Source organism: Triticum aestivum, chromosome 3A (genome assembly GCF_018294505.1).
Source record: "Triticum aestivum cultivar Chinese Spring chromosome 3A, IWGSC CS RefSeq v2.1, whole genome shotgun sequence".
Taxonomy (NCBI): domain Eukaryota; kingdom Viridiplantae; phylum Streptophyta; class Magnoliopsida; order Poales; family Poaceae; genus Triticum; species Triticum aestivum.
The window spans coordinates 358,216,461-358,227,649 of NC_057800.1; the positions used below are offsets into that span (position 1 = coordinate 358,216,461).

At 47.9% G+C, this 11,189-nt stretch overlaps 1 protein-coding gene across 1 annotated transcript; it reads right to left on the bottom strand.

The window, feature by feature from the left end:
- Window positions 1–6,042: 6,042 nt before the first annotated feature.
- LOC123061291 (vacuolar cation/proton exchanger 1a) lies at window positions 6,043–10,694 on the bottom strand. Its single transcript, XM_044484357.1, has 9 exons — window positions 9,920–10,694; window positions 8,524–8,591; window positions 8,369–8,397; window positions 8,057–8,253; window positions 7,412–7,927; window positions 7,209–7,325; window positions 6,908–6,998; window positions 6,724–6,797; window positions 6,043–6,449 (listed from the first exon to the last, which is right to left on the bottom strand). The coding sequence occupies exons 1-8, from the start codon at window positions 10,220–10,222 to the stop codon at window positions 6,730–6,732; spliced, it is 1,389 nt and encodes a 462-aa protein (XP_044340292.1). The 5' UTR covers window positions 10,223–10,694; the 3' UTR covers window positions 6,043–6,449; window positions 6,724–6,729.
- Between the last annotated feature and the right edge of the window lie 495 nt (window positions 10,695–11,189).

The window sequence follows — 11,189 nt, forward strand, 5'->3', positions numbered from 1 at the left end:
TGGTCTTGTGGTGAGAGATAGCTTCTCCACCATCTCCATGCTAGCCAAGTTATTGCAGCTCCCTCCATCTATGATCACGCGAACAGAACGTTCCTTCACAACTCCCTTTGTATGGAAAAAATTATGCCTCTGATTTTGCTCAGCTTGTGTAACCTGCACACTGAAAACACGTTGAGCAACTAAACATTCATACATGTCAGCATCTTCAGGAGCCATGTATTGCGTCTCATGATCAGAATCGTCTCCACCGTGTTCGTCACGTGTAATAAGAGCCAAAGTCTCCTCATCATAGTCACTAGCAGACTCATACCCACCATCCTCAGTAACAATCATGACATGCTTAGATGGGCATTCTCTCGCATAATGACCTCCACCCTTGCAACATCGACAAATAATATCATGTGTTTGCCCAGTTGATGCCATGGATGAAGAAGAGATCTTTGCAGGCCCAGAAGGTGTGCTCTTGGCAGATAGTGGTGATTGTGCCTGCTTTATTGTATCACGGTTGGAGGTGGCAGCCGACGGAAGCGCCGGTGTAGCAGAACGTGTGGAAGTAGATGATGCACGTGGTGTCCATGATGAAGGTCGACCTGCAGAAAAGTTAGTCCGCGCCAATGCCTGTCGATCCTGCACTTCACGTTCAGCTTTACAAGCAAGATGGAATAAACGAGTGATATTAGTATACTCCTTATACTCTAGAATCGTCTGAATATCTCTATTTAGTCCACCCATAAAACGTGCAAGTATAGCTTCATTCTCCTCAACAATACCACATCTAATCATGCCAGTTTGTAATTCCTGATAATATTCTTCTACAGAATTTTTTCCCTGTCTTAAGCGCTGCAATTTTTGAAGTAATTCACGTTGATAATATGGTGGAACCCAACGAGTACGCATAGCAGTTTTCAAAGCAGCCCAAGTAGCCGGAATAGGAAATAATCTACAATGCTCAGACCACCAAACACATGCAAAACTAGTGAATGCACAAACAGCAGCAGGAACACGTCTCTCCTCGGGATATTGTAAACATGTAAATCATTGTTCAGTTTCTAACTCCCAAGTAAGATATATATCAGGAACATATCTACCCTCAAATGGTGGAATATTCAATTTTAGTTTAGGGAGATGGTCATGATCTCGTACCTGAGGGTGAGCCCTACCATTGCCATTATTTACATGTGGACGACCTAGTGGTTGCTGTGCTGGTGGTGGCACGTAGTTCTGATTTTGATCAACCTCATCCCCATAATCTCCCACATAATCATCCTCCTCCACATCAGCAGTAGGAGCCACAGAAGTATCAACAGCAGCACTAGCAGTTTGGCCCGACTGAAGAGGGACACGGCTCGCTCGGCGGAGGGCTGTTTCCCGACGTGGAGGTAGTCGGTGTTGTTGCTGTTGTTGCAGAGGTGCGGCAGGAGCAGCCGGTGGTGGTGGTGGAAAACGCGAAAGCAATTCAGCAAACTTGTTATCGAGCTTTGTTTCAAACGTCTTCTCCATGCCATCTATCTTCTCCATGGCCTCTTCAAATCTGTTTATCACATCTTGCACCTGTACACTCATCATTTGCTGAAACGTATCATGAAGCTCCTTGTTCGTCAAGTTCTCCCAGTCAGTCTCGTCGGATTGTGATCCTGGCATGGTTAGCAGCAATAGAAACACACAAGAATATGATCCTATAGACTACTAACAAGTGGTGGTGGTGGCAGGTGTCACAAATCCGTCAAGCAAATCTCAAATTCTTACCAGTTCTTACCCAGCAGCAGGCGGTGATCGGCAACCGTTATAGTCAAAACTCTCAAAAGCTTGGATAGAGCGATTGCCAGGGGAGTCAAACGCACGACGTAGATGTATGTGGAGCTGGGAAGGCTTATAGTATGGTAGCAAAAAGGGTCAGTAATAATCAATTCAGAGATGCAAAGTTGAATAAACGCTCAACGACGGTACTGTGCTGGTCCTAGGCTAGACCGTGCTAGAGACGCGAGCCTAAAACACTAACAAAATCACGGCGCTGCACGTAAATAAGGGAAAAGCACACTCTGGAACTATTTTTTTCGCTCTTTTTTTGCGCTCCTTTTTTTTGCGCTCATCTTTTTTTGCGAAAAATCACTATAATGGCGATTGTCTCAAAACTCTTCCCTCGTCAAACTGATAGGATGGGCACGAAATTTTTTTCACTTTTTTTTCGGAAATCAGGGCAGCGACGACGAAAAAGTGCGACAAAAAATCACTATGATGGCACGTGGCTCAAAAGACTCGGAAAAGCCTAACAATAGGATAGGGAAAAAAATTTGCCCGTGAAAATTTTGGCCTAAAAACTGCCCGGGGGTCTCCAGACTCTTTTTTTTCCGAAACCTACGCAGGCAAGGAAACATGAATCGGAATTTAGATTGATCTCAAGAACAAACCTAATATGAGAAGAACTCAGATTGGTGGTGGATATATGGTTGTGGTATATGGCAGCGGTGGTGGTATATGGTAGCGGTGGTGGTATATGGATACAGATTGGTGGTGGTATATGGATACGGATTGGTGGTGGTATATGGATATGGATTTAGAGCGGTGGCGGATAAGCAAAAGTGGTAGACGGGCGATGATGATGGTGCGGCGGCGGCGTGACAACTTATGACCAGAACTCGAAACTCTAAAGGACTAGACTCTAAGACCAGTAACTTGACACGACGATGCAACCGCAAATTCAACAAAGCAAAAACCCTAAAAAGATTATGCAAAGGCTCAGATTGGTTCGGATATGATGAACTAACCCTAAAATTTTTTTTGTGGCTTTTTCGTGGACTGTAGGTATGAAGAACAGACTCGATCTAATCTACGAAAAACTGTAAAATCTCACCGAGCAACCTGGAAATCTGATACCACTTGATAGAGGCGAGGGTCCCGATGTTTCGATGAGATGGTGGCTATCATTTTCTGTGGGAGTCGACTTTGACGATCCGACTACGATCGTGCGAGACGTCGCGCCTTAGCAATCGCTAAACCAACTTCCGAGGGTTATTGACCACGCCGGAGCACGATCAACCTGACCACGAGGGTCTGTTTCCTGCGAGCAAACGAAGAACAAGCAAGAAACTGAGATTGCAATCTGGATATTGCGAATATAAGATGAAAGCTTTATTGATCAAGGTGGGGTTCTGTGACGTCTTGGTCTAGTCGTTGGACACAAACGAAGTACGCGAAGTTGCAGCTATGACGAACTTTTGATCTAAACAAAACCCAAAGTCTAAATGACGCCCTAAGGGCTGTATATATGGAGGAAGAGGGGGGAATTTCGTGGCCCTTGAGGTTGGGGTCTGAAACCAACCCTAACTCTTGTTTCCCCACACATACGGACTCTAAAAATAGCCTATACTTAAGTATTTCGAAATTACATGAGCCTGGCCCATTAATAAGGTGACGCAACACCTAGAATAGCCTATGGACGAATATTATGAAGTGGCATCTTGTATATTTCGTCCAAGGCTTCATGCACTCCTTATGGCGGCTTTAAAGTCCTGAAATCATCACTTGTAACTCCGTTCTTGATCCCCTTGTGCATGCCATCAACTCCATGTGTGTTCTTGCTCCAATGTTCATCCTTCTCCAAGCTAGGCCCTTCATTTGTAAGCAAAACAAATGTATCCAATTTAGGCAGCATCATAATCTCATGAATATTAGAATCATTACCAAGAAACGAAAGTACCTGGTAATTTAATTGGCGTGCGCGAGCTCTAGTAATTGGTCCAGTATATGTAACAGTAGGGGCCGTGGGTGTAACAATGGTATTGATGTCCTCATCAGAAGCGGAGTACATGGCAGCCTCGGAGGCAGCGCATGAAGCAGTTTGGGTGAAGGAGTTCATCACCGACCTAGGAGTCATACCCAATGCGTCGGGGCCGATCAAACTCTTCTGTGACAACACTGGAGCTATTGCACTTGCCAAGGAGCCCAGGTTTCACAAGAAGACCAGACACATCAAGCGTCGCTTCAACTCCATTTGTGAAAATGTTCAAGATGGAGACATAGATATTTGTAAAGTACATACGGATCTGAATGTCGCGGATCCGTTGACTAAACCTCTCCCTAGGGCAAAACATGATCAACACCAGAACTCTATGGGTGTTCGATTCATCTAGATTATTGACTCTAGTGCAAGTGGGAGACTGTTGGAAATATGCCCTAGAGGCAATAATAAAAGGATTATTATTATATTTCCTTGTTCATGATAATTGTCTTTTATTCATGCTATAATTGTGTTATCCGGAAATCGTAATACATGTGTGAATACATAGATCACAATGTGTCCCTAGTGAGCCTCTAGTTGACTAGCTCGTTGATCAAAAGATAGTCATGGTTTCCTGACTATGGACATCGGATGTCATTGATAACGAGATCACATCATTAGGAAAATGATGTGATGGACAAGACCCAATCCTAAACATAGCACAAGATCGTATAGTTCGTTTGCTAGAGTTTTTCCAATGTCAAGTATCTTTTCCTTAGACCATGAGATCGTGTAACTCCCGGATACCGTAGGAGTGCTTTGGGTGTACCAAATGTCACAACATAACTGGGTGACTATAAAGGTATACTACGGGTATCTCCGAAAGTGTCTGTTGGGTTGACACGGATCAAGACTGGGATTTGTCACTCCATATGACGGAGAGGTATCTCTGGGCCCACTCGGTAATGCATCATCATAATGAGCTCAAAGTGACCAAGTGTCTGGTCATGGGATCATGCATTACGGTACGAGTAAAGTGACTTGCCGGTAACGAGATTGAACGAGGTATTGGGATACCGACGATCGAATCTCGGGCAAGTAACGTACCGATTGACAAAGGGAATTGTATACGGGGTTGCTTGAATCCTCGACATCATGGTTCATCCGATGAGATCATCGAGGAGCATGTGGGAGCCAACATGGGTATCCAGATCCCGCTGTTGGTTATTGACCGGAGAGTCGTCTCGGTCATGTCTACATGTATCCCGAACCCGTAGGGTCTACACACTTAAGGTTCGGTGACGCTAGGGTTGTAGAGATACGAGTATGCAGTAACCCGAAAGTTGTTCGGAGTCCCGGATGAGATCCCGGACGTCACGAGGAGTTCCGGAATGGTCCGGAGGTGAAGAATTATATATAGGAAGTGCAGTTTCGGCCATCGAGAGAGTTTCTGGGGTCAACGGTATTGTACCGGGACCACCGGAAGGGTTCCGGGGGTCCACCGGGTGGGGCCACCCATCCCGGAGGGCCCCATGGGCTGAAGTGGGGAGGGAACCAGCCCATAGTGGGTTGATGCGCCCCCCTTGGGCCCTCCATGCGCCTAGGGTTGGGAACCCTAGGGGAGGGGGCGCCTCCACTTGCCTTGGGGGGCACTCCACCCCCTTGGCCGCCGCCCCCCAGGAGATCCCATCTCCTAGGGCCGGCGCACCCCCCTAGGGGGCCTATATAAAGTGGGGGAAGGGAGGGCAGCCACACCCTGAAGTCTTGGCGCCTCCCTCTCCCCTGCTACACCTCTTCCTCTCGCAGAAGCTCGGCGAAGCCCTGCTGCGGTGACTGCTGCATTCACCACCACGCCGTCGTGCTGCTGGATCTTCATTAACCTCTCCTTTCCCCTTGCTGGATCAAGAAGGAGAAAACGTCACGCTGACCGTACGTGTGTTGAACGCAGAGGTGCCGTCCGTTTGGCGCTAGGATCTCCGGTGATTTGGATCACGACAAGTACGACTCCCTCATCCCCGTTCTTTGAACGCTTCCGCTCGCGATCTACAAAGGTATGTAGATGCATCCGATCACTCGTTGCTAGATGAACTCATAGATGGATCTTGGTGAAAACGTAGAAACAAAATTTGTTTTCTGCAACATTCCCCAACACTATGTCCTTCGGTGTCTCTTTTATCTCTTTTCGTGTGCGCAGTGGTAGAGGCAGGGGTGCTAGCAGGGGCCCGGCCCAGGTCAACATGCAGATTTTGCCACTATACGAGGGATTATCCGCTGCTAATATTGTGTATTTATGATGATTTTGCTGGTTTTGGCCCTCCCCGACATTATTTAACATCAGTTGGCTGGCTCCGCCACTGTCTGCATCATTGCATAGATCATATTGATCTGCGTAACTGTAACAACCCACTGATGCCGATGTATACATATGGCTAGACGCATATGAGCTAGGCTTATTGCACGACGAACAACCTAGACAATATACAAGAAGCAATAAAAATAGCTAGCACTACGTACGATTCGAGAAAATAAAGAAAATATCTGGTACAATTGCATGCTTTTCTGGCAACAACTAATCAAGCGATTCCTTTTGGATGGGACTCTTGACACGGGGAATTCTCTTCCTGAATCTTCCTTGGCACAGTTATGCCCCGATATGATAGACAGAATTTGGTGGCTTCAGGCTAACACCTCGTTCGCTGTCTTGCACGCATGCCAGTTTGCTGAGGCAGCCCTGGAGAACAATTGGATGAAAACAAAGCTGAAATGATTAATTGATTGGTGCAACCCTCGTGGCTGACAAAATGCTATCCTAGACAACATAGTGTAGTCTTAACGTATTAAGATTTATCTCCACACATGAGCAATCAATCTCTGAATCAGACACGACACCTAACTAAATCACACCAGCTGTTACAAAATCATCTTGGTCAAAATAATCAAAGATATCTCGCCCTTCTTAAATGAAGAGTCTTCGGGTTAGCTGGGACAAGATAATGCAAGCTTACCAGTACTTATGCGACCTGGACAATCATGGGACCCGTTGGGACATCCAGCAGCGTGCCGTTGCCGTTCGCGTGATCTGTCAAACAAGAGAATATATTCTCAAAGTGGAACCGAAACAAGAAGTGGACTGCACAACAATCGCAAATAAACAGATCTTGATTTGTTACTGTCGTCAAGGAAACGTACGTGCTGGTTGTCTCGTAACAAAGAAGCAAGCGCCGATAACAATGTAGCATAGGAGGAGGAGGACTCCCTTGAGGTAATGTGACGTTCCATCCTTCGAATCAAAATCACTGGATTAATTAGGACCGTTTTTTTTTTGTATTTTCTGGCAGCAAGACAGCAAGATCGCAACCAAATCACAACATGTAGTTAGGAAATCCCTTTTGTCTCAATTGGAAATCGACTTCCTTTCTTTAGTTTATGTGGTTAAAATTCCCTCACCGACGAATGTTTGTCTGAATGATGACTGAATGATGATTTTTACCTGGAGGGTGAAGGCCGTCACTAGCACCGAGATGAAGAGAGAGCCAGTCTCTAGCAGCTTGAAGTCGAGATCCATCTGAATCCCCATGATCCAAGCGACAAGGACACTCAATGGCACCTACCAACACAGTGCAGATTCATCATGCATGATTTGGCTGGTTGAAGCGAAGGAGACAATCAAGGGAAGGGAGTTAATGTACCCACCACGAACATGGAGATCTGGGTAGCCGACCCCAAGGCAACACCGAGGGTGATGTCCAGCTTGTTCTTCAGGGCGAAGATCACGGCTCCGGCGTGCTCCGCCGCGTTACCAACGATGGGGAGCAGGATGATGCTGATGAAGCTCACCGAGAGACCCCACGACTGCGAGGTCGGCTCGATGGTGCCGACAACGTACTCGGAGAGCACGGCGATTATGATGGTCATGAGGATGAGCCAGAAGAGCGCGCTCCCAAAGCCGAGGACCGCCTCTTCCTCATCATCATCGCCGCCCTCAATCTCCTGCGGCTCGAAGAGCTGGCGATGCGTCTTGAGCTGGAAGAAGAGGTAGGCGACGTAGGCGAGGAGCATGATGAAACTGCAGGCCCTTGAGAGCTCCAGCACCGTGGTGTCAGTGGCGACAGCATGCTCCCCGGAGCTGACGGCGTAACGCAGCAGCAGCGGCAGAGACTGGCACAGCACGCCCAGGGTGAGCAGACCCGTGCTCACGTCCGCTTGTTTCTGCATGCGCATACGTAGTCGTGGGTGAAGCTAGTCAGTCTAAAATTAGGCGTTGCAACTTGCAATCTGGTGCTGAGATTGAGAAATGCATGCATGCTCTAATATAATATAATGGAGCCGGGTACGTACCCGGTCGTAGGGCTGGTCGGCCCCGAGGTTCTTGATGCCGCCACAGAAGAGCGAGGTGCCAAGGACGAGAAGCAGGTTGGAGAGCACGGAGCCGAGCAGCGAGCATTTCACCACCTCGATCTTCCCTTGCACCAGCGCGAACACGGCGATGATGAGCTCCGTTGCGTTGCCGCACGTCGCGTTCAGGAGCCCGCCAACTGCAAACCACAAGTCGAGTAATTAACAACACATAGATGTTTCCGGCCGGCGAGACAGAAATATACTGCGTAGTAGTAGAATATACGTAGTTTGGGGTGGATCCGCGTTACTTACTAGTGGGGCCAGTGTAGAGCGCAATCTGCCTACAAGAATTACCACACCAGAAAATGAAAAGGTTTCACGTTAAAGCATTTCCAGAACTGACACAGAGCTACAGTTAAAGCATCCCGTAAAAGGGAATTTGGGTAGCAAGAGGAGCAAATGCTTACTCTGTGAGGAAGCTGACCCGCTCAGCCAGAGGAATGAGGCCGATTAGACTAAGCGCGAACACCCATACCTGCCGATTCAGATCCACTTTAAATTCCACTTTGCCAGAAATAGAAATAAAATTATAACACATCAACACTTGCTGGCTACTTACGACAATATGCACAAGTTTTAGATTTTGTGTTAGCACCAAAATTGAGACTAAATTGCGGGAGCATTTCACAAATTAGTGTGCCTTGCACTCTTGACTTTGGCTTCCAGCCATAGTCTTCTTCAATATACAAGGGCACATGTTCATGTGTACTAGCATCAGATTATCCACGTCAAGCTCGTGAGGCTATACTCCACCGGGCTGATCACAAATGCCAACTCGTGAACACCCAAGAGCAAGCAGGGATGTTTCCGTCATCGTCTTTAGCCACTGTGCCCGCACGACTTTTGTCGTCTACTCTTGTCTTGGCGGTGCACATTTGGCTGTTAGTCGCAGCAAGGTTTACGAGATGGCACTCCCTCCGTGAAGTACACCATCTTTCTAGAGTACTCCAGGGCGTGCAGCCCTACGTTTTGGTAAAACTGCCATGGCCCAACGCTAGAGACGAGGAGTGAGGTGAAACTTCTCTCCCGTGATCGATTGGCAGATGGTGCGTGCTCCAAACCAGTGCCCGCAACCTTCAAATATGGCGGCTCACGGGTATGATATGAAGCGCCGTTCATAAATTATGGCGACTTGAGGCCGTAGAGCGATTCTATTAAAGTGCCATTTTGACGCAAAATCATAATATTAACGGTTATTATGACGATTAGACTAATATAAACGATCACCACTACTAATTAACGAGCAAGACACAATCTCATTGTCATTGATTCAATAGATGATCTCACATGCGTATAATCGTTAATCAAGATTTAGAAACGCAGTCGACTTGATCAGTGCCTTGTTTTTACAACCTGACGACCGATGGTTTTGGCCACGGAGAGCATATGTAGAGGTTGTCACCACTCACCAAGAGGGCACACCATTTAAAACTCGAATTTGTTTGCCACTTTGTACATCCGTCGCACATAAATGTGGACAGATGAGTTCCAGGGAAAGTAGTACAGCTCTCGTGCGTGCCAGTTTGTGTGCAGTGCCCCATGTGTCCGTAACATGACGTGGCCAATTGAGGTATACTGATAGAGGACAGCGCGCAAGGTTCAATTGTGATTAAGCATCCGCAGAGAGGCAGTGTTGGATAGTAGTGATCTCAATCTGGCACCTGATCACCAGTGTTTGGAAGCGAAAGAGAAAAGCAATGGAATAAATCCAAGGGGATGGTCAAACCGAACCGAGGATCATGAATAGTAGCATGCATGTAGGAACAAAAAGAAAAAAAAACAGTGTATATATGATGAATTTACCTGGCCGAAGCGGAAACACTGCGCGGCGACGGCGAGCGGCACCGCGATGAAGAGGACGGCGAGCTTGGTGCCGAGGAGGACCTCCTGGAGATTGGCGAGCACGGGGCGCAGCGAGGCCACGGGGACCTTGCGCACCAGCGTGGCGTCCGACTTCTTCCGCAGCGACGAGGAAGACATGCCGTGCGCCGTCCGGGCGAGGCCGCTGTGGCCGTGCGCGTGGCCGCCGTGCCGCGAGGGAAGCCGCCCGGACTCCTTCCTCGTGGGCGCGCCGGCCTCCATCGTCACCGCGGACTGGCTATCCATGGTCAGGTTAGATCGATCGATCTGGACTCTGACTCTACCTGTGCTGCTAGTGCGGCGCCACGACGAGAGCTGTCTCTGCCTATTCGGCGCGCTTACGAACCTCGTGCTGTATTCTGTGCGAGACACCAAGAGGAGGTGGAGCACATATTTATGTGGGAGGAAGAAGGGTGGGCATAAGAGCAATTATTCCCGGAGGAATGAATTATTGACCCATCCCTCCATGTTACAGCCAGCGTCCAGCTCCAGCATCACAATGATAAGATCTCCTTGATGATCTTGAGAGAAAAATATGTGTGCATATATATCGAGATAGTGAGACTGGTAGATAGAGATTAGAGATCGTTTTTCCGAAGTAAGACGACGAAGAAGAAAAAGGATTGTAATATGGTTTAAATGGATGGGATCGACGTGTGTAGATGGATCTAAGAAGGGAAAGGGAAAGGGGATTTTGATTTCCCTTAACCGGCTTCAATGCGACGATGCCTCTACATACGGTGGAGTTTTGAGCAGTTATGATTCGCGGGAGGGGGGTACACCAGGGAAGCTTCCGCGAAGCTTCCCAAGCCTGCGTTGCCCTGCCGTCGTACGCTACGCCACGTCTGAATGCCTGGTTCGTGTCCGGTTGCACGTTGGCTATTTCGACCGGGGGGTATCGGCCAGATGCCAACATGGCGTTTCCCCGCTGGGCCGAGCGCAGAGGTGAGGACGGATCATATTTATGAGCATGATGCATCATCATTCACATGGCCATATGGGTATCGAATTTGGATTGACTGACCACGATGGCTTTGCCTGGCTACACTCAAAAAACAATGACTGCGATGGCTCGCTGCCCCGGCAAATCTTCTCACCGCTTTCTGACCGTACGGACGCGGTGTTTACGCGCTGCGATGGATTTTTTTCTTTCAGACTAATAATAATGTATGTGCAATGCACGTTTATATTAGGTATTATATTAGTTGCACGT

Coding starts and splice junctions, on each gene's coding strand:
- LOC123061291 (XM_044484357.1), bottom strand. CDS start 10,222: ATGGATAGCCAGTCCGCGGTGACGATGGAGGCCGGCGCGCCCACGAGG. Junction 7,326..7,411: donor CCCAGATCTCCATGTTCGTG/GTGGGTACATTA, acceptor CTGTGTTGGTAG/GTGCCATTGAGTGTCCTTGT. Junction 6,798..6,907: donor TGTTACGAGACAACCAGCAC/GTACGTTTCCTT, acceptor CTTGTTTGACAG/ATCACGCGAACGGCAACGGC.